The following is a 23,625-nucleotide window of genomic DNA, read 5'->3' as shown; positions in this document are numbered from 1 at the left end:
CTAGTTTTTTTTTTGTTTTTTTTAACAGCAGTGAATCTGTCTTCCTGTTTACTTTCACAGCAATATTTGGATTTAGGTCAGTGTAATATCAGATCGGTGTGAGACTGCTTCTAAACTAAACCTAGGTTAAAGTTCTTGGCTGAGATTAATTTTTTTAAAAAGTAGGCTAAAACATTTAGGGCAAAAGCTTAGTAAATCTCTCATACAGCTCTGTTAAAGGGTCTTATATAGAAGATGACAGAATCCTCCCACTACCAAAGGCTGGCCACAAGAATCTCCAACCACTAATCTTCTGAGGCTACAGGGTCACAGCAGAGCATAGTTCTATAACTAGCTATGGTTGGCCTAGTTCTGCCTCTTGGACATTTTCTTCCCCTCAAAAGCAGCAGAGCTCTTGTGGCTCTTCTGCATTATGGATTAAAGATATTACCCTAAAGTTAACAAGAGTTTGTGTACCAATTGTGATCATATCAACATGGCTTGTCTTAAGGGAGCTCAAAGTTTTACTTTAGAATATAGGTTTTGGTCCTCTTAATTATATAAAGAAGGCTTGAATTTTTTAACATTTCTTATGTGTTTTCCCATTGTTGGGCTCAGATGTATGGAGGGAGCTTTCCAGACCTTAACTAATGAGAGAGGGGCTTCTGAGGGCATGGCTACGCTTGCAGATGTAGAGCGCTTTGAGTTAAACCTGGCTTCGGAGAGCGCAGTAGGGAAAGCGCTTCAGTCTGTCCACACTGACAGCTGCAAGCGCACTGGTGTGGCCACATTTGCAGCGGCATTGGGAGCAGTGCATCATGGGCAGCTATCCCACAGCACACCTCTTCCCATTCTGGCGCTGGGGCTTGTGGGAAGGGGGCAGGGGGTACAGGGCATTGTGGGTCCTCTCCCAACACCCCGTGATGCATCGGTTCGCATCCCAGTAATCCCTGTACTTTTGTCCACATTTGGTGCTCTCTTTCAACATTTTTTGTACTGGGTCCTCTGTCTTCCCTTTCAGTCTGTGGGAATGGAGCCCGAACTGCTGAGGAGTATGCTGATGAGTCTTGCCAGCACGTCACGTTTGGCAGTCAAGTTATTCCGTATGATCTAAAGTGACAGTGAGGGCTCAGATGATACTGACTCAAGTAACACACATGACACTAGTTTCCTTGTGGCATTCACGGACATGCTCACCATCTGTGGAACGCTGCTTTTGGGCTCACAAAACAAGCACGGAGTGGTGGGATCACATCGTCATCCAAGTCTGGGATGACGAGCAGTGGCTGCAGAACTTTTGGATGAGAAAAGCCACTTTCATAGGACTGTGTGATGAACTTGCCCCCACCCTGTGGCACCAGGACACGAGATTGAGAGCTGCCCTGACGGTGGAGAAGTGGGTGGCTATTGCAGTCTGGACGCTGGCAACTCCAGGCAGCTATTGGTCAGTCACTAAGCAGTTTAGAATGGGAAAGTCACCCACTGGAATCATGTTGATGCAAGTTTGTGGGGCCGTTAATTGCATCCTGCTCAGAAAACCTGTGACTCTGGATAGTGTTCATGACATTGTGGCTGGCTTTGCACAAATGGGTTTCCCTAACTGCAGAGGGGCGATAGATGGCACTCATATTCCAATTGCGGCACCAGCACACCTAGCCTCCAAGTACGTTAATCGGAAGGGGTATTTCTCTATGGTTCTTCAGGCGCTTGTGGATCACTGTGGGCGTTTCATTGACATTAACGCAGGCTGGCCCAGAAAGGTGCATGATGCACGCATCTTTCAGAACACTGAGCCGTTCAGGAAGCTGCAAGCCGGGACTTTTTTCCCAGATCAGAAGATCACCATAGGGGATGTCAAAATGCCCATTGTGATCCTTGGAGACACCGTTTACCCTTTAATGCTGGGGATCATGAAACCCTACAGAGGGAGCCTTGACAGCAGCAAGGAGTGGTTCAACAACAGGCTGAACTGGTGCAGAATGACACTGGAGTGTGCTTTTGGCCATTTAAAGGGTTGCTGGCGCTCTCTGTATGGGAAGCTGGACCTGGCCGATGACAGCATCTCTGCAGTTATATCAGCATCCTGTACCCTCCATAACATTTGTGAAGGGAAGGGTGAACAATTCACGCAGACATGGAACTCTGAGGGTCAACACCACCTGGAGGCTGAATTTGAACAGCCAGAGAGCAGGGCTATTACAGGGGCCCAGCGTGGGGCTGCAAGGAATAGGTATGCCTTGAGGGAGCAATTTGAGGCTGAAAGCAACCAGTAATGGCTGGTGCCCTGAATGGGAGTAAAGTGCAGGGGTTCCAAGGTTAGTAGGAATCTCTGGTTGCTACGCTGACGTGCAGTGCCTGTTTCTTTCCTGGGCTAAAGTATCTTTTACTTTATTATTGCATAAAGAATGTTTTCAAAGCCAAAAAATCCGTTTATTGAAAAGAAACACAACTGCTTGGGAAACAGAAAGGGCAAGGGGATAGGGTGGGGAATGGTACAATCACAGATTTGCCTATGTCCTGTTATCATCCTCGGCCTCCCTGTCTGGAGGGCCGTGCAATGAGTGCTGCACTTCAGGATGGCTATACTGCATGGTGATGGGGGTTGAGTGCAGTGTGTAAGGGTCGTAGTTTTCAGGGCTGGGTGGTGAAGCTACAGGTGTTGGAGACAGCTGATGGTGATAAGAACCCGGATGTTGGGGAAAGTGGGTTGGAGGTGACATAGGGGCACAAGGGAAAGAGTTTTGGGAAAAGGGCTACAGGGGCAGGGGGGAATGGTAGTGCTCTGCCTGCATGGCTATGAGCGCCTGGATAGAGTCCGCTTGGCGCTCCATTATGCTTATCAGCCGATCTGTGCTTTGCTGCCGGAGCACTGCGTTTTTGTGCGGGCGCTCTTCATTCTGCTGGTGGACCCTTCTTTCGCTGTCCCGCCGCTCCTGCACTGTTTGATTTTCATTATTTGAATGCTGCATTACTTCATGCAATATGTCTTCCTTGCTTCTATGTGGCCTCTTTCTGATTCTTTGGAGTCTTTCGGTCGGTGATAACACAGATGGCTGAGATCTCAAGGTTGCATCTGTAAAGGCAAAATGCAACACTTAACAGAGGCAGCATTGCTCATACCAGGCAGAGCAATGATTCCCCCATATTTAAGGACAAGTACAGTCTACACAATAGCATAATTTGCCCGTCCCAAAGCGAACGCACATAACCCACGGGAGCCCCGAAATGGTGAGTAAGCACAGGGTCAGGCGTGACTGATTGTTTCACGGCTGTACTGTCTTCTGGGTTTCTGTGTCTTAGGGAGAGCCAACAGCAGCAGGGGGCCCCTATACTGAACGCTGTCCCCACATTTTCCACAGGAGTTCGTCCTGGAAGATATCTTGCTGCTGAGGGTGACCTGGGAAGCAAGGGAGGGTCTTCTACTGCAATGCAGCTTCCACCCTGGCCCATATGCAGCTTACCTGTGTCCAGAAATAGTCTCCCTGCCCCTCACGTCACAGTGGCACAGTCAAGTTGTCCCAGTAAGGCTAAGGACCACAGTGGCTCTCCCGAGAAACCAGCGCAAGCGCATTGTTTAAGTTCTGGATGAGACCTTTGAAGAGATCACTGGGGCCGATTACCACAATGTGAGAGCGCACATCAACACCCTATTCTGCATCTAGGCATGCATGCTGCCCTAACCCTCCATGCCCCAAGAGCCCACACCGAATAACTTCTTCCCAAAATAAAAGCTGCTTACCGGGAACCTCCTCTGGTATTTGTCCTTCCCCAAGCACTGGCTGCCGCAACTGGCTACCTTCCTCCTGGCTTGAGAACAGCTACTGGCTGCATGCATCTAGGGATTCCACGGTGTCTTCCTCTGCCTCAGTATCCTTGCTCCCACTTTGCTTCTCCTCCTCCTGCCTGGGCTCTGAAGTGTCCATGGTGGTCCTCGGAATGGAGGTGGGGTCGCCCCCAAGTATCGTGTCCAGCTCTTTGTAGAAACGGCAGGTTGCAGGGGCAGCACAGGAATGGCTGCCTCCTGGGCTTTGTGGTAGGCATTCAGCAGCTCCTTCACTTTAATCCTGCACTGCAGTGCGTCCCGGTCATGGCCCCTTTCCATCATGTCCCTTGATATCTGCCCAAAGGTATCGTAATTCCTACACCTGGTGTGCAGCTGGGACTGGACAGCTTCCTCCCCCCAAACACTGATGAGGTCCAGCACCTTGCCACTGCTTCATACTGGGGATTGCCTGGCATGTGGAGACATGGTCACCTGGAAGATTTGCTGAGAGCACTCCATGCCTGGCTGACCAAACAGGAAGGGGATTTTCAAAATTCCCAGAAAATTTTAAGGGTGGGTCTGATGGTTGGTCACCTGAGGGCAGGGCAGTAGAGTTCAAAGTGATGACCAGAGCAGCTAGAACAGGCACTGTGGGACACTTCTGGAGGCTGATTAGAGCGCACTAACAGACCCAGGGCGTCCACCCTAGCACCACAGCGCTCCAGCGGGGGCACACAAAACTTATTCCACACGCTGAGGTGGAGTACCAGGAGCACTCTAGCCGCGGAGTCGGAGAGCTCTACGTGCCTGGGTAATGTGGACAGGTAGTGAGCTAGTGCACCCAGGGCTCCTTTTATGCGCTCTAACTCGCAAGTGTAGCCACGCCCTGAGTTTCTCTTTTCTTCTAGCTGTTTGAATTCCAATATTTATCTTCCGCATTATTACATCCTAACACAACTAGGATCTGCTTTGAGCTACAGAAATTAATTTACACAGATAAGCTAGAACCTTCATCAGAAGTCCCCATATAAAAATTTAACCTTTTCTTTCAAGCAAGAAGCCACTAGCCTGTATCAAGTGTGTCTCGGAAGAGTCTGCTAAACTGTTCTGTGCATGTCATTTCCTTAGGGCCACTTCTCTCTTCGGCCATAGTATAATAAACTTTATAAGCTTACTACTTTAAACATTCTGGAGCATTTCTTATGTCACTGTATTTGCAATAAAACAATTAGGCAGTGTTCCTATTCACTACCATGTGACTCAGTCCAAACCATTCTGTACAATAGAAGCATATATCTGAAGACTACAGCTGCTGAGAGCAGGAATGTGAAGATCATAGCAATTCTCCATTATCCATGCTTTGGTCTGTTTAAATAGAGTTCCTACAAATATCTCAAACCTTTCTTATACATAACCCAATTAGACCATGGTAGATGGCTTGGCAAAATGAGTGGGTGAAGGAGTGGCTGCCACAGCCCACACTCACATAGCAAGGATCAATTTACTCTTTCCTAAGATTCCTTAAACAAGCTCCCTCCACGCTACACTTGCTTTTCCTTAATGTACTATTTACCCTAGATGGAACTGTTGATGAAGAGGCTTGTAAAAAAAAATTACTAATGGTATTTTGATCATCTTTTTCATATTTGCACTATCAGCCACCTCCCACACTTGATCTTGTTTCTTAATGCTATGGGTGGGAAGCTTGATCCCAGGAAGAGGCTAGCTCTAGGTAATACTAATTTCTTAAATGAGGTTTAGGGTTTACTTAGGTAGCTATCTTAGAAATACTTTAGACAGACATCCTGGTGGATGAAGCCAGATAATCTCATATGTTATGGTGATAACTGAAACACCATAATTTGTAAACAACTTTATTATGAAATGCAAATAATTCAATGGAATAAACAATTAATTGTAATGTTGCAGTGGCACTAAACAAAACCCTGTGGAGAATACTAAAAAAAAAAAAAATTCTCTAAAATCAGGGTGGCTCAATGGTTTGCCCTTTATAAATGTTCAGAATGCACCAGCTTGTAGTTTAGTGGCCATTCCTCATTTCTCTGCAGCATGTTGTGTACTACAGTTCTGTAAAAAATTAAATACATCCCTGTTAATCAAGCTGCTGAATTTCTATCGCTTATGGTATAAAATTAATGCCATGGAGAACAAAGGACAGATCCCTTTGCAAGGCTTGAATCAATGAGGGTTAGCAGGAGCAGATGAAGACTGAATGTGCAAACTGTATTAGGACTCTTGCTCATATGATCTATAGTTCAAAAGAAGCTTTTCACAGCATTCCACATATGTCCTTTAAGGAAGGTAGGAGAGGGAGCATTGGTGTGGTTTGGGGTTTTTTGTGTGTGTATGTATGTAGGCACTGGACTCAACTTCATCACAACAGATAACATTATTTAATAGCACATGAATGTTGCTAAAGGTGTAAAAATAAAAATTCTCAGAACATGATAAACCCCAAACTGATTGTATTAAGGCATTAGGAACTGAACTGTAGAGACTTCTAGAGCTAGTCCTATGGTGCCATGTACTTGACACATGGACATTCTATGGAAGATGGGGGGTTTTGTAGTTTCGTTGAGAGTAAAGATAAAGAATCACACACTGCACTGATTTTTTTTGTTAATTTTTGCGCAAATTACATTCTGTATTCATACAAAAACAACTTTTTTTCTGACAAACTGTACATATAGAAACAAGTTTCCATCTGGATGTGAACTGAAATCTGTGGAGGTGCTCCATGTCTCACAACACTAAAAAAAATTCCAGCTTTTATCTTTACAAAACAATGCAGGTAAAAGGTGAGGAGAAAGAGGTGGAGAGGATGAAATAGAAAGCCAGCTACCATGTTGCTGCTAGCAGCAGTCGCTTGATCTTAGGAGAAGATCCTTGTTAGGAACTAATGCACATTCAGTTATCCCAGTTAAGAGTCCAGATTTGCGGAGTTGCAGCAGTACTTTCTCTTGAGTCCACAATAGGTGTCTATTTAAATACTGTCCAATAAGGAGTGGGAATCATCCAGTCATAGCCTCTTCTATCGGCCCCTTCCACCACCCCTGGATGCTCCTCGCCTTGACTGGCCAGAGTTCATGTTACTTCCTCTTCCCCAATTACTTCCACTCCTCCCTCCTCTGGAAGGGTTACTGCCTCCTGCAGGGCCTCCAAAACCTTCATCTCTGTGGAATCCATCATGATGGTCTCCCTCCAAAGAGCTAGACCTCCCAGACTTTGGCACTCTCTGTGAAGGTCCTGAGTTTCCTCGTCCTAAAATGGGAGAACATTTAGTTTTAGATTTTATCGTTTACCCATCCCTCTCAGGCTTTTGAGGGTTGCCCCAGGCTTAGACAAGTGTTTGGGCTCAATTCCCCTATGATACAATCCCTCAGATTATACAGAATGTGAAATTTGACATACTGGTCTCCAATTTTACATCTCTTCCCTCAGCACATAATTTTTCCTACCACATACAGATTTCATATCAATATGACAGTCCTTGAGAGGGGCAGCTAACAAGGCAATTCCTCTGGAGCTAAAGTACTGCCACACCTCATTGATCAGCAAGGACCTTGTTAAATAAGAGAACACTGGGAAATGGAGTGCACAGGCTCATAAACACTTGAGAGACCCTGAATAAAAGTATTCAAATCCAGATTCTCTCACTTGGCAGCAGTCCTATTTTGATCCGGTTTTGCACACTTCTCATTCTAAATAGGGTGTTGCCTAAACCCAGTAACAGCATCTGTTCAACCATTCGGGGTGGTAATGAAGGGAATTAGAGTAGTGTCCCTGAAAGAGGTTTATCCTTCTTTAGCCAGTTCTGAGAGGGTGCAGTTGAGAGATACTATAGTCTACTGTGGGACGTAAGCATGACCTGCATCTTCTCCTGTTCCCAGGAAAGAGGACTGTCTGTTCCTCACAGCTCACTTTAGATATGACACCAAAGGCAAGAGAAAAACAGGACTCTTTCCCAAAACAGCAGGGGTAGTAATTTGAGGAAAAAATGCTTTGCCCACCTATCCCCCTATGCCACCTAAGGCATAACTAAATATTTTTATTCCACTTTAACAAAAACTTTTGAGAGGCACAGCATGGTTGGTTCTGTACAAAACAGGAAAACATGATTCCTGTCTCAAAGCATTTACAACAGTGTTAGATAAATTCATCTTCAAATGACCTGCCCACCACAAGACTAATGGCAGCAGGGCCTGCATTTGAAAAGGCACTACTCAAATTTTCTTTATCAAACTAAACCTTAGTTCTGCTTTAGCACCTTGGCCTGCATGAGGAATTCTGCAGAAGTGCACTCTGTGAAAATAGTATAAAGCTATGTGAAGTTCTCAGTACCAGTTAGTTACCCCTTACCTTTGCCTCTCTCCTCTGGAGGTGCACCTGGAGCTTCCATTTCTCTGTGATCAGATGTCCCTGGTCCATCGTGCCAGGGACGTTTGCGTGGTGGCAGTGAGGCCATGTCCATACCCTGAAGTGAGGAAGAACGCTCTCGGCTGGCAGGAGACTGTCCATCATGAGGAGGGTGATCCTGACGGGAACCTGACCAGGAGGAGAAAAGACAAAGTCATGAGTAACATGCAGCTGATGGGCACAAGGAATCTAACATTCTTCCTCTGTGTAAAAAGAGACCAAAATAAATGTATATGCTTTCTACATTCTTTAGCAATTTCACACATGGCAAGGACATCTCTCTTACTGCCCTTGTTCAGAAAACACATGAACCAGTTCTTAACTTTTCAGAGTATCTGCTCTTTAAGGTGCACATATATACCTCTGTTCAATATTTCTAAAGATACCCCAAGAAAAAAAAATATAATTAACAGACAAATAACTGCATCTTTATAGATGAATGAATGTATGAGCAGAAGGAAAGATAAACGTGTGCTGTCATAGAACACCAGATTAGTTGCAATTTCATATTTGTGGCAGAAAGACCAGGTGGTAGGAAACATGTGATGTGAAGTGAGCACATAAACTGAATTTAAACAAATGAGGGAATCAGGTTGAAAAGGAAGATTCTAAGGGCATATCTTCGCTCCCAACGTTAAAGCACTGCTGTACAGTTGTGGCACAGTGCTAGGAGAAAGCGCTCCCAGCGCTTTAAAAAAACCCACCTTCACGAGGGAGTTAAGTACCCGTGCTGGGAGCACGGCTCCCAGCGCTGGTGCATTGTCTACACTGGCACCTTACAGCGCTGAAACTTGCAGCGCTGTAAAGTGCCAGTGTAGATAAGGCCTAAGGCAGAAGGGGCAGTGGACAGGCTTAAAAATATTCCTTTCAAAAGAAAACATCCTCAAATTTTAAAGAGGCAAAAATCAAGCACTGCTCAAGTCAGGACAGAATGCTCCAGAATGCCATTCTGGCACTTTTTTAGGGAGCTGGAATGATGTTCTGGTACTTCAGATAGTTGTAAAGTAAACCAATAATTATTCATGCTAAAAATATTGGAAAATGACCGCTAAAGCATGTGATGTTGTGGCTTGTCAAAATCATGTGTTCTGGCACTTCTTTTTTTAGGATTTGAGCACTGAAATCCAGGTGTGCAACTTTTCCTTCACTTGAGATTTGTATCATGATTTTTCCATTAGTTTTCTATGAAGTTCCAGTTACAAGTTTCAACCTCATCATGAATCCCCATTCATATTGTTTTGTTTAATCAACACTACCACCAATTCTGAAGCCAATAAACTGTCTACCATCATTGCAGCTGATAAACATTATCCAGTGGATAGGGAAGGTACCCCCAGTGATCCAGCTTCAGAAAAAGATTATCCTAGTATTAATACATGCCCAAAACATATGATCTGTCAAAAAGACAAATGCACCAGCCATTCTATAACTGAATGAGGTCTAAAAGGATGATTGTGACAGGCAATATGGAATGGGCTCTATTGTAATGACTGGAAGATAGTTAATGTAACACCAATATTTAAGAAGGGCTCTAGAGGTGATTCTGGCAATTACAGACTGGTAAGTCTAACGTCAGTACCGGGCAAATTAGTTGAAACAATTTTATTCTTTACTGTCAGACACAAAGAAGAGCATAAATTGTTGCGCAAAAGTCAACATGGTTTCTGTAAAGGGAGATCATGTCTTACTAATCTAACAGAGTTCTTTGAGGGGGTCAACAAACATGTGGACAAGGGGGATCCAGTGGACACAGTGTACTTGGATTTCCAGAAAGTCTTTGACACCCTCACCAAAGGTTCTTATGTAAATTAAGTTGTCATGGGATAAGAGGGAAGATCCTTTCATGGATTGAGAACTGGTTAAAAGACAGGGAACAAAGGGTAGGAATAAATGGTAAATTTTCGGAATGGAGAGGGGTAACTAGTGGTGTTCCCCAAGGGTCAGTCCTAGGACCAATCCTATTCAACTTATTCATAAATGATCTGGAGAAAGGGGTAAACAGTGAGGTGGCAAAGTTTGCAGACGATACTAAACTGCTCAAAATAGTTAAGACCAAAGCAGACTGTGAAGAACTTCAAAAAGATCTCATAAAACTAAGTGATTGGGCAACAAAATGGCAAATGAAATTTAATGTGGATAAATGTAAAGTAATGCACATTGGGAAAAATAACCCCAACTATATATACAGTATGATGGGAGCTAATTTAGCTACAAGAAAAGGAGTACTTGTGGCACCTTAGAGACTAACCAATTTATTTGAGCATGAGCTTTCGTGAGCTACAGCTCACTTCATCGGATGCATACCGTGGAAACCGCAGTAGACATTATATACACACAGAGACCATGAAACAATACCCCCTCCCACCACACTGTCCTGCTGGTAATAGCTTATCTAAAGTGATCATCAAGTTGGGCCATTTCCAGCACAAATCCAGGTTTTCTCACCCTCCGCCCCCCCCCCCCCCCAACTCACTCTCCTGCTGGTAATAGCCCATCCAAAGTGACCACTCTCTTCACAATGTGTATGATAATCAAGGTGGGTCATTTCCAGCACAAATCCAGGTTCTCTCACTCCCTCACCCCCCTCCAAAAACCACACACACAAACTCACTCTCCTGCTGGTAATAGCTTATCAAAAGTGACCACTCTCCCTACAATGTGCATGATAATCAAGGTGGGCCATTTCCAGCACAAATCCAGGTTTTCTCACCCCCCCACCCCCATACACACACAAACTCACTCTCCTGCTGGTAATAGCTTATCTAAAGTGATCATTAAGTTGGGCCATTTCCAGCACAAATCCAGGTTTTCTCACCCTCCGCCCCCCCCACAAACTCACTCTCCTGCTGGTAATAGCCCATGCAAAGTGACCACTCTCTTCACAATGTGTATGATAATCAAGGTGGGCCATTTCCTGCACAAATCCAGGTTCTCTCACCCCCTCACCCCCCTCCAAAAACTACACACACAAACTCAATCTGAAACCTGTCAATTTAGCTACAACTAATCAGGAGAAAGATCTTGGAGTCACCGTGGATAGTTCTGTGAAGATGTCCACGCAGTGTGCAGTGGCAGTCAAAAAAGCAAATGGGATGTTAGGAATCATTAAAAAAGGGAGAGAGAATAAGATGGAGAATATCTTATTGCCCTTATATAAATCCATGGTATGCCCACATCTTGAATACTGCGTACAGATGTGGTCCCCTCATCTCAAAAAAGACATACTGGCATTAGAAAAGGTTCAGAAAAGGGCAACTAAAATGATTAGGGGTTTGGAACGGGTCCCATATGAGGAAAGATTAAAGAGGCTAGGACTTTTCAGCTTGGAAAAGAGGAGACTAAGAGGGGGTGTGGAGAAAGTGAATAAGGAAAAGTTATTTACTTGTTCCCATAATGTAAGAACTAGGGGCCACCAAATGAAATTAATGGGTAGCAGGTTTAAAACAAATAAAAGGAAGTTCTTCTTCACTCAGCGCACAGTCAACCTGTGGAACTCCTTGCCTGAGGAGGTTGTGAAGGCTAGGACTATCATAGGGTTTAAAAGAGAACTGGATAAATTCATGGGGATTAAAAGTCCATTAATGGGTATTAGCCAGGAAGGGTAAGGAATGGTGTCCCTAGCCTCTGTTTGTCAGAGGGTGGAGATGGATGGCAGGGGAGAGATCACTTGATCATTACCTGTTAGGTTCACTCCCTCTGGGGCACCTGGCATTGGCCACTGTCGGTAGACAGGATACGGGGCTGGATGGACCTTTGGTCTGACCCAGTATGGCCATTATGATGTTCTTATGTACTTCAAACTAAACTCAGAACTCAAGGGACAGAGGGAGGCCAAGTTCAGTCTTTGATGGGACAGCTGCATATAGAGTCCATTACATGTTGAATAACTTTGGAAAACAGAAAAAGTAGCATCGTGTTGCTAATGGGGAAGGACTGAAGGAGAATGATCAGCAGAATGAGAGATGATAGAACTGCTCTGTAAATTCCTGCTTTAAGTAACAGCTACATAAGAGTAGTTACCAGCCATTTTCTAAAGACAGTGTCTAAAGATTTCCATCACTGGAAATGATGATTGGATATTTTTCCAGTTCGAACAAATTAATTAAAGATAGTTCTACAGCCTGTGTTATACAGGAGGTCAGACTAGACAATCACAATGGTAATACCCCAGTTTTCACCTGGTTCTCTGTTTCCATCCCAGGATTCTGGTTTCCGCCCTCCTTCAAAGCGGGGAAACTCATCTGGAGTGGGAAGTAGACCCTTTCGGCCTCCTGCAAAGTAAGAAACATAGGACATGAGACACTGTACTCATTAACTATATGAACAACTTCTGCGCTATCATCACTGACTTTCACATGGGTTTCAGTTTGGAAGAATGTTCACTTACCTCTTGGAGTACCTCGACCTCGCCCCCGACCACCATGATCTCTTCCTCTTGAGTTCTCATCTGACGAGTTAAAATTATCTTCTGGCCCAAAGTCTTCCGGACCAGGAAAACTATCCCTTCCCCTGGGTCCCCGCCCCTCATGTCTTGAGGGTGCTCCTCTTCTAAAGCTGCAAGAAAGAACACGGTACAAACGTGGTTTTTATGCAGAATTTAATCACGAATGAACTAAAGGGTCATTTTCAATTTAATAATTAAACTTGTGTCTGAAATGTTTACCTACTATTGTTACAACACCTATAATTATTAACACTGGAAGAGATTAGTTGGGAAAAAAAACTTGTTTACTTTGTGCTTATTCATTTTCATCGTTTCCCCTCTTCAATTTCCTCCTGTTGTTTGTTCAGACTTTCACATAGGAACAAGGGAGAGAAAAACACTGGACTAGACTTCAGGTAGACATTGTCCATTTAATGAAAAATGAAAGGTTAGGGAGGGATGGTGGGTGTGGGTAAGGAGCGTTTCAAGTTCAGGCCCCCCCCCCCTTTTTTTTCCTAACTGGGATAAGTGAAATTCCTAAAAATGTGATGTGCTGGCACTTGTATTTTTTTAAAAAGCCATTTCCTTAGTAATGAAACCACAAGTAAAAATACAAGTAACAAGAGAGAGTCATTCCATGGCTAGACAGAAGAATTTTAATTCCTGAATTTTACTCAATTTGGTTTCTTCGGCTGGCATAAAATTATCTTAAATTTATACAGCACCTTTTATCCCAAAGGGTCTCTGTAAGATTTACAAATTTAGCAACTGATTCTGGAGTGCAGCCATCTCTGTGGTGATGGCAACTGTTTAACAGTGCATAGCAATATACTGCAACATGAAGAACAGTTTATTCAGTTGAAATACTGGGGGATTTAGCCTGGCAGAATATAGTTATCCAAAATCATTTTGGTCAGGGCAGTGAAGTAACACTTCCTTGTAAGACGTACCAGGGGATCTTTAATGACCTGATGTGATCAGGACTTTGGTTTACATCTTATCTTAAAGAAGCACAATCACCATGCTGAGATATTAATTCAGAATTTCTTCAGAGAGAAGAGTGTCTCCTACTGCACCACTTCTTGTGGAATCTAGAGAGTCTTATCTAGACACTAGATAATTTTGCAAAAACAACGAGGAGTCCTTGTGGCACCTTAGAGACTAACAAATTTATTTGAGCATAAGTTTTCGTGGGCTACAGCTCACTTCATCAGACGCATGGAGCGGAAATTTTGGTATTTACAACTCCTGGAATGTATGTAAAACACTGTGTCCTTGCACAAAGGTGTTTGTAATGTTTCGCACGTCTAAGTCCAATTCCAACAGAGTGCACCAGCTCAGTTTGTTGTAACTGTTTCAGTGCACACCAGCTCAGAATAGCTTCTGTACCAGCATAAATGAAAAGTTTAGGTGGTGCAGCTACTCTAGGTTCAATTAGTGCTCACACTGCAGTTCCACAATACTCCTGGCCACCCTACTGTGACTGCTCTGACAACTCAGAGCATTGTCTCTGTCCACTGGTTCACACCCTTCCACCCCATCCCAATTCCATACCAGCCAAACTGCAGCAGAGGTGGTACTCAGACTGTCTTGGCTTTGTGCAACATCCCCTTCCCCCATCTCATTAAAGACACAGTGCATCCTATTACAAGCAAAGCTTTAAATACTTTTATTTAGGATTTTAACAACAGTAACCTTATAATTACAAATTTAAATATTTGTAACAGTAGTCATAACACAATACAATATTTTTGAACTTGGTGATACATTTTTTTTAAATTAACACAATAGATCTCCACCTGCTGGAAAAGACAAACACAATACAGAGATGAGGAAGCTGTGCCTGGATAGGTACAGCAGTGGTTGAAGGGAGTGCTGCGCATGGACAATGAACTATTTTACAGTAATTTAGATTATTAGGGCAGACAAACTGAACAGTTTCAGGAACAAATGGTTCCATAACATTTAGCAATACTATTTAACCTTGGAACAGCACAGTTCTCTAATGTAGACCAATCCTAAGTGTTCTTTAGAGGGTCTCCCATTTAAATACTGACTAGGTTGTCTGAAGCTGTTTAGCTTGTGAGTTCTTGTGATCACAAGACAAGGTCCTATGACAGCCAGGATCAATGCCTTACTTCCTGTTTTTCAAGCAATTTAATGGCCAAAGAATTCAGTTTGGAGTTCTATCATCACTATGCTGGACACAGTCATAGCCCTTAATTTGGGCTCATAAACACCCTTTTTCAAATCACAGTCACATATGAAACCCTGACTGGTGTAAGGCTCAGTTTCTGTTTGACAAGTCTCAAATCTTCTTTCATGAGACACAGGAACTTAATTTACAGAACTACACACTGTGCAAAATAACAGGAAAAAAATAGGCAAGTCTCTGCAGCAGAAGCATCATGTTGATGTGCACAAGTGGAGTAGGAACAGGACACGGATGAAAGGACAGAAAATCAGAGAGAGAAAGAAAGAGAGAAACACATACATACCACTCATACATAATCAAACCAATTATGGTGTTTAAACTCAAAACTAAGTGGAATGAGTGGTTTGGAATTCTTGGGATCACCCCATAAAATCTCCAGTATTTAATGTCTATTTCATCCCTTCACTTGCTCAAATAATTTAAGTTTGCTAATCATAATACTTCTTACAGTTCTATGATGATTGTCTCTAACCAATCTACCTGTAAAACTGCTCTCCTATTTTGATCCCTGGTACTGTGACAATAGAACCTTTCCCACTTCAAAGGTCAAACTTACAGGTCTGCAGTTTCCTGGACTCTTCTCTTGAGGCCTTTTTAAAATCAGAATGACACATTAGCTTCTTCCCAGTTCCCCGACCTTACTTCCAACAAAGGGTTAAAAAACCTCAGCTACAACTATAGTTTAATTTAGTCTGCTGTCTCTTTCAGAATTCTGTGATTTAGACCATTCAGCTCTGGAGTTCTCTGTTTTTAGTTACTCTAATTTATCTTTAAAGGTGTTCAGAGGTTACCTTTGTTTAATTATTGTTCATTTCTTTTCATACTCCTCACACAATAGGAAGGTACATCTTACAAGTTAGGTAGCAAGTAGCTAAAGGGAGAGATGTATAGATGTAAAGTAAAAGGAATCTAAGAAAATTATTTAAAAAGCCAACTAAAAGAGAGAATTGTACATTATGTGAAGAAAATAGTAAGTTTTTACAAATATATATATGTGTATATATACATACGCAGTAGGTTAATGAGAGGTTTAAATCCTGGAAGCCAAATTCTGCTCTCAATTACACTAATGTAAATGTGGAGTAACTTCAATGTCAGTGAACTTCACAGACGTTTAAGGAGTTACTCCATATTTAGTGATTAACTAGAAGCAAAACTTTTCCCTTTGAGGTTTACTCAGGGCAACTTGGTGAGTGATGAGATGACTATTGCTAGGAAACTAGATTATTTCTGTTTGTGTTTTTCAACTGGTAGTGACAAAGAAATATGTCAGAAAGCGAAATAAGACTTCTAAGAGCAAAAACATGAGAAAATAGTCTTGATAGTCCAACAGAGGGCGTATCCATGCCCCTTGTACTTGATAGTAGGCTCACTGTTCCTGCTCCCTAACTGTATATTACATCTCACTCAGATATACTCTGTACTCATGCTGTAGTTTGTGATTGGAGGCAAAGTATCAGTCTCCGTATCTAGTGTTCAAAAGTTTGTCGCTTTAATATGGAAATCTCTGACTTTCCAGTTTCCTGTTCACTCTTGTCAATATGATCTCAAATCTTCGGCCTGCATCACCCGATCTTCTCTACAGATTTCCTCCCTTCTCTTTACTTACTGTATACAGGCACTGAAGCTGTTGTGTGCAATGACCTTTTTCAAGTTCTCTTCTATTACTGAATGATTTTATGGACTCTATACTCAGGTACATTAGAGTTTTCATTTCCTTATTGGTTTCCAGTTTATAAATCTGAAATAGATAGACTCCTTATGAAAAGGAAACCAGGCAGGAAGATCCCCTCCAGTTACCTTTACCCAAAAGCACCGAATGAACTTGTTCTTACCTTTCATCCCGTCTTCCCCGGAATCTTGCATCCTCAGGTTCTCGTGGATATCTCTCATCAGAGGGTCTCCGTCCTTCCCAAGGCCCAGGAGGGCCACGATTTGGACCCCCTCCCTCAAAGTCCCTGTGATCAGGGGGAAAGGGGGGCCCTGGGCCACCTCGTCTCCATTTCTCATCTTGTAGCAGTGGGCCACCTCGCCCCTCAAATTCACGCAACCGGTGGCCAAATCGCTTGTCTGGATGAAAATCATCTGGTCGATCAAAATCATCATGAAAATCTGGGTGAGGTCCTCGTCTATCAGGCAGGCCCCTGTTGTCCCTACCATCACCCCACTCCTGGCCACCTCGGAATGGCCCTCTCTCAGGACCATGATCTGGACCACCACTGTTTTGGTCATGCCTTCTTTCTGAGAGAGGGCCCATGTGATGGTTTGGTGGGCCACGGTTGTCACCTGAAGTGAAAGACACAGCAGATTTCTGTAATGTTTTCTAAAAACAGTCCAGGGAACTTTCTGGTTTTTACAATTCTATGAAAACATACATTGAAACACTAAGTAATTTGTTGGGAGGTTTTCCACCATATTCTTGCCAGTCCTGAGCATAACCCCCATGTGTATCTATCCCACATGCTGTGTTAGGGCCTCATACATCTAGAGGCACCTCACTAGATGTCACTCTCTTTGGAGGGTTACTTAAGATGTTTAGTTACCTTTATTAGGACCAGGTCCTTGGTTGTGAGGGGCGAGACGGCCTTGTCCTCCCTGCTGCCCCAGTCCTGGTATCAATGGTGGGGGACCTGGGTTCTGTCCTTCCTGTAAAACACAAGAGGCCATGTGGTTTCCATGTATCATACACAATATTAACTCTCAAAATTACAGCAAGAAGGCAGTAACAAATTTGATAAATGTTACATACACAGTGGACATCTTCATATATCTCCAAATGCTAAATACAGAAACATTCATAGATCTTGTAACCATTTGATTCTAATATCCAATATCTTCAAGTAATCAAATGGAGCTACTTGTAAAGTAAAGTGTGCTACTCAATGTGAATACCGGAGGGCGGGGGGGGAGGGGGGAGGGATAATGAGTTGGGATACCAACTCAAAGAGGCACCAGACCCCGCCAGAACAGATACAAAACCTATAGATATATTTCTGCGGCTACAGTGATCAATACCCTCCACAACACACCTTTCGAGATCCCTGGGTCCTACACATGCCTATCACAACATGTGATATACCTCATCCAGTACATCAAATGCCTAACACCAAATATGTGGATGAAACCAGACAATCACTATGCTCTCGAATAAACTTACACAGAAAAATGATAAAAGACAAAAACACCAGACAAACACTACCAGAGGGTGAACACTTTTCACAAAGCGATCACCTCATAACTGATGCCTCAGTCTTCATAATTAAAGAAAATCCACACAATACCTTCAAAAGACGAGCCTAGGGACTTAAATTCATAACTCTGCTAGACACTGAAAATCATGCACTGAACAGATACACAGGTTTTATGGCTCATTAAAACAATCTGTAACTGACTAACCCTCCTTTGTCCTATGACTGCAAAGGTATTAATTGCCCACTTTATGTTAACTGGTCCTCTGAAATGTGTTAAGCTTAATTTATCTCACCTCATATTGAGCTGTGATACTCTGGTTACCTTTTCCAGACCTGAAAAAGAGCTCTGGGAAGCTTGAAAGATTCTCTTCCACTCACAGAAGTTGGTTCAATAAAAGCTACTACCTCACCCACACTGTGTCTCTCATATCCTGGGACCAACACGGCTACATCAACAACGCAAACAATGTCTAACATTAACATTTCTGAACTTCTCAGTGCTTAACTATGTAATGTTAACTGTTTTTGGTATTTATTCATACTGAAACACACATGCACACATGACTCCGCTTATTAGCAACCCCTTGGAGGACAGCAAAAGATTGCCATTATTAGACAGTTGCTAATAAGCGAAAGTCAGGTTTGTGAGGTTGCATCCAGAGATGGAAGTGCTGGGACATGCTGATACTGGGCCCCAGGATATTCTACGGGCAGGGCTGCAGTGGGGAGGGGGCTTCTGCCCAGACACTGGAGCTTTCCATGGAGAGTGGGGATGCTGGGGGGTCATGGGGCTGTATAGTACCTCTTCCTATGCTCTCCAGGCTGCATCCTGGTATGACATCTGGGGCATGGGCTTGACTTGCCCCAGCACCCCTGCTCCACATGGAAAGCAGGCAGCTTTGCGGGGCTGCCAGCTAGGGAAGCTGGGACACAGCTACAGCCTGCAACCCCCCACGCCCAAATATATATGACACAGATGTACATACACTTTTTTTTTTTTTTTTTTTAATTAACACAAATATATTTACACACTCTGGGTTTGATCCAGCACCCACTGAAGTTAGTGGAAAAACTCACATTAGTTTCAATGGGAATTGGATCAGGCCCTCTGCTTGCATTTTTTCTCCTGCAAACCAGCAAAGCTTCAAAGCCCTGGAGGCTCTGGCTCCTTTATTGGTTTTACCTCCACTCCCACATATACATAAAGAAGTACATGTGACCTGTCTGTGGCAATAAAAAAATCACGTCACAGACTGTGAAATCGGGTGAGAGTGGCAGCTGCTGACCAGGTGCCCAGCTCCGAAAGCAGCACCGCCGCCAGCAGCAGCACAGAAGTAAGGGTGGCAATACCATGCAGCCACTGCTCTCCTGTTTCCCAGCTTTAGACAGTGCTGCCCCCAGCAGCAGCGGAGAAGTAAGGGTGGCAATAACGCTACCCCTAATAGGCCTGTGACCGCCTTTTGGGTCAGGGCCCACAGTTTGAGAAACGCTGTGGAGAAAGCACACATTTTTCATGGGTTGATCACAGCATAAATGGCAAATTTCACAGATGTGTTACACATCTGCAAAATTTGCTATATATGATCAACCTGTGAAAAATGTGTGCTTTCTCTGCAATTTAACTAGACCTCCCCCCAACAATAATTCATAGGGGGATTCAGGAACAGGCACAGTGTTTCAGACGAGTTAATTTTTTTTAACTGAGCAGTAAATCCATGCCAGTTTAACATTTAAAAAGAAGCTGTTTACTCATATGAAGACAAGTAAAAATCTACAAAAAAGGTTTGTGAAAAATACCACACTCATTTCTCAGAAATGGCTAGATGGAAGTTTACAAAACTTTTCCTCAAAAAATGCACCTGTACATCTGAGAATAAGCATCAGAAATTTGCTTAATTCAACATTTCTGAATTCTTTTCTCAGAGGCTACCTGTTTTCAAGAGTTCAGAAGTTAAGACTCTTCTGTCTTAATTAGATAACGGATTTATTTTGAGATTAAATATTTTCTTGCCAGAAATTTAATTCTACATCAGTATTAGTAATCCTTCCTTCTCTATACATTTATTATTGCTGTTTCAAGCTATGTAACTGGTTTTCATTAACTCATAGGTACTGGTGCTTCATTATTTTTCAACGGCACTTACCCTTTGGAACCCCACCTCTTGCTACTTAGGGTTCATACTGTGTAACTGTAATACTCAGCATATCATTCGTACATTCCTAACACTTTCAGCATTATGCTGCCTCAGACATACCTGACTGAATGGGACACGAGGCCCATCACCAAGCAGAGGGGTTTTCTGCTGCTGGAAAGGTAGAGGGCCTTGGGGAGGATGTGACCCCCTTGAAGGATTCTGCTGTCCCGGAGGTCCCGACGGTCCTTGCATACTTCCTTGAGGCCCAACTAAAGAGTTCTTTGGAGGCCCCTGCTGGCCTTGTGCACCTGGCGGCCCACGTAATTCCTGTGGAGGTCCTAACATTGAACCTTGAGGTGGGGGTCCCTGTAGGCCCCTCATCTCCTGGGGACCATGTCCGAGTAAACCACCCTGCATGTGAGGTCCTCTCATTTCTTGCGGATGACCCATCATCATCCCTTGTGGAGCAGGTCCCTGATTATCACGGGGCCCTGGTGGACCCTGCATCCCTCTTGGATTAAGTCCCATCAAAGGCCCTTGAGATATAGGGCCCTGCATCCCTTGAGATCCTGGGCCTCCTTGCATTCCATGAGGAAGAGGCGGCCCTTGCATTCCTCTTGGACCAGGTGGCCCCTGCATTCCTTGACCACCAGGGGGACCTTGAGGACCTAAGTGACCTTGCGGCCCTAAATGAGTCTGAGACCCAGGTGGACCTTGTGGTCCTAAGTGACCCTGTGGGCCAGAATTACCCGGTGGACCTGGTGGCCCTTGAGGCCCCATGGGCCCATGAGGTCCAGGATGTCTCTGCATTCCTTGATGCCCATGTAGATCCTGAGGCCTTGGTAGTCCTTGTGGAGGTCCCTGGGGACCCGCAGGTCCTTGTGGTCCCATGAAGCCTTGTGGACCTCCAGATCCTTGATGTAATGGAGGACCTTGGGGTCCCATTTGTCCCTGGGGTCCTCCAGGTCTGAACTGTCCCTGTGGACCAGGGGGTCCCATTTGAGGCATATTCATTGGCATCTGCTGAGGTGGAATGGGCTGCTGAAATCCTTGAGGCATCTGCGACATTGGGCCTTGTCCTGGGAAAGGCTGGGGTCCATGCAGAGGGCCTCCTGGAGGTGGTGCCTGCTGCTGGACTTGCTCAGCTTGCTTTTGTGCAAGTCTCTCAATCTTCAGTTGCTGTCAGAAAACAAATACACATGTAAACAGGCTGCACATGCATGTATGTAGAACTACTGGAAAGCAGACAATCATTTCACTCTTGGGAACAAGGGAACTCTGAAAAAAGCTTTAACACATTTAACCTGACTGATATATAGAGATCCAGTTAAAAAGAATAGGAGTACTTGTGGCACCTTAGAGACTAACCAATTTATCTGAGCATGAGCTTTCGTGAGCTACAGCAGCTCACGAAAGCTCATGCTCAAATAAATTGGTTAGTCTCTAAGGTGCCACAAGTACTCCTTTTCTTTTTGCGAATACAGACTAACACGGCTGTTACTCTGAAACCAGTTAAAAAGAATGAGAACTCAACAGGATAAAGTTAACTGAAATGCTGCCAACTCATCATCAGTGTCACAATAAGCCAACCTCATAGTTTGGTGGTCAGGTTCAGTATTTACTTGACCTTATTTAATTTTCAATTTATTCCAGCAATGCTTTTAAGTATACTCACCACTGCTACTTTAACAATTTTTAATGAAGTGCACCATATATTTCACCTAACTTCTGCTTTATTCTCTACAGTGATTAATTCTGCTTTTCACCACTTCCTCTTTTTGTCTTTTACCCAAGCACACTCACTTGGTTGGTACTTGCTACAATTTCACTTTCCTTACATACCTCCAAGAGCTGAGGGTTGGTGTACTGAAGTGCTGCCATTTCCTGCTCGATCTCGGCTTGTGTTTTCTTTTTCTCCTCCAGTTTAATATCCTCCTTTCTGTCATTCATCAGCTCAGGTGGAGCAGGGATAGGGACCTTATTCTGCATCCAAGCCTATAAGGGAAGTGAAGATATAAAATCAAAATACCTACTATCTTAGATAGTAACCTGGGATTGGAGGGATTCAGTCAAATATTTTATTCTCAAGTGTTCATGAACTGGACTGGTGTATTATTCTACACTGGATACTGATCTATAGAAGTTAGAATTTGGAGTGTTGTATCAGGTACAGGCTATTGATTGTTGGGCTAAAATCAATTTAGTCTGATGTATCATTGTGTATCATGTTCTTACCTGTTGAAATTGTGCTGGGATTGGTTTCGCATAGGGCACTTTTTTCTGTGGCACTTTCTTTTGGTCCTTTTGCATCACCTCCTCCATTCCCCAGTCCAGCCCTGGGATTGTCATCTCAATTTCATTTGACTCATCTTTCCCTTGAACGCGAGGAGAAACAGCACAGTCAGCATATAAAGGAGGATGAAGAAATCTTGTTAGTTTTCTGAGTCTCTACTTAAACCAGGGGACCAGGAAACCCTGTTCATTTCCCTCTTAACATTGAAAACATGCTAGTACACAGAATGTCAGAGAAGTTCAGTGTGAAAGAAATACATAGCTGTTTAGTGCATTTCACTTTCTCTCCCCTCAGGCCCCCATGACAGATGAGAAGTATGAAAAATAGCCAACCAGTAGCTGAATAGCTTACGAAAATGAGCCTGCATGCATCATTTCTCCCTCTTACCCATCTGCTCTTGTTCCATGGCTAGTTTCAGTTGCTCAGGTATTCCCATCCCAGGAATCACTGCAAGGCTGTTGGGTTCAAGGTCATCTAGAGGTGGAAAACAAACAGACTGATTTCAGCAAGGATTTTAGATCAGTAATGTCTTTCCTGGAAGTTTGATTCCTACATATTTCACAGATGCTGGGGCACACTTTATCTCACTCATGAACTGCAAGATATTAAAATATGACCTAGAAATTCAGAGATGGAAAACCACCCAAAAGACTACAACAAACATCCGTTCAGCAAAGCTGCATCTGTGAAAGAGACTGGGGAAAGAAACATGTTTTCAAATACAATTCCCTGTTGTACTTTAATAAATATAGATAAAAGGAAAAATTCATGGGAAATTTTGATCTAAAAAAATTCTGGGACACAGTGTAATCAATTATCTGAATGAAAAAGACAAACCCATGGGACAGGAGGGGAGATGGGAACCCTGAAAGACTTGACATTGCCAAGAAAAAGCCTTAAAAGAGGGAAAAGACTTAAGGTAAAGGCATTTTGAGTCCAGTTCAATAATTTAAAAGGTTTTCCTGTGCTCTGTAGCTCAGGATTGTGGGAGATCTTGAAGTCACATGCTGAAGTTTTCAGGAGGCAGAACAAACTGGGGAGTTTCCCAGAGGGGGAGCCAAACCTCCTTCCTGTGATTGACAGAGCTGGTCTTACCTCTTGGAGCTGCAGAACAAAAAAACCTCATTGTTGGAATGGGGACCTAGATATAATGGAGAATGAGAGAGCATCCCACTAAAAAAATCCTCAT

At 43.5% G+C, this 23,625-nt stretch overlaps 1 protein-coding gene across 3 annotated transcripts in view; it reads right to left on the bottom strand.

Annotated features, from left to right (window-relative positions):
- Positions 1-4,586: 4,586 nt before the first annotated feature.
- WDR33 (WD repeat domain 33) overlaps positions 4,587-23,625 on the bottom strand; it is a 106,748-nt gene continuing 87,709 nt past the window's right edge. The window contains exons 13-22 of one of the 3 annotated variants that reach the window (XM_073360148.2): positions 22,824-22,910; positions 22,379-22,518; positions 21,986-22,138; positions 20,264-21,322; positions 17,361-17,463; positions 16,653-17,103; positions 12,567-12,733; positions 12,358-12,450; positions 8,123-8,308; positions 4,587-7,024 (exon numbers count right to left, since the gene is read on the bottom strand). In XM_073360148.2, coding sequence (XP_073216249.1) covers positions 6,795-7,024; positions 8,123-8,308; positions 12,358-12,450; positions 12,567-12,733; positions 16,653-17,103; positions 17,361-17,463; positions 20,264-21,322; positions 21,986-22,138; positions 22,379-22,518; positions 22,824-22,910 — 2,669 coding nt within the window. In that variant the 3' untranslated portion in view covers positions 4,587-6,794. Of the gene's footprint in view, positions 7,025-8,122; positions 8,309-12,357; positions 12,451-12,566; positions 12,734-14,202; positions 16,559-16,652; positions 17,104-17,360; positions 17,464-20,263; positions 21,323-21,985; positions 22,139-22,378; positions 22,519-22,823; positions 22,911-23,625 lie in introns of those variants that run through there. The other 2 variants (XM_073360147.2, XM_073360150.2) reach the window with 2 other exon arrangements.

This window comes from Lepidochelys kempii, chromosome 9 (genome assembly GCF_965140285.1).
Source record: "Lepidochelys kempii isolate rLepKem1 chromosome 9, rLepKem1.hap1, whole genome shotgun sequence".
NCBI lineage: Eukaryota > Metazoa > Chordata > Testudines > Cheloniidae > Lepidochelys > Lepidochelys kempii.
This window is presented reverse-complemented; position numbering and strand designations above follow the sequence as displayed.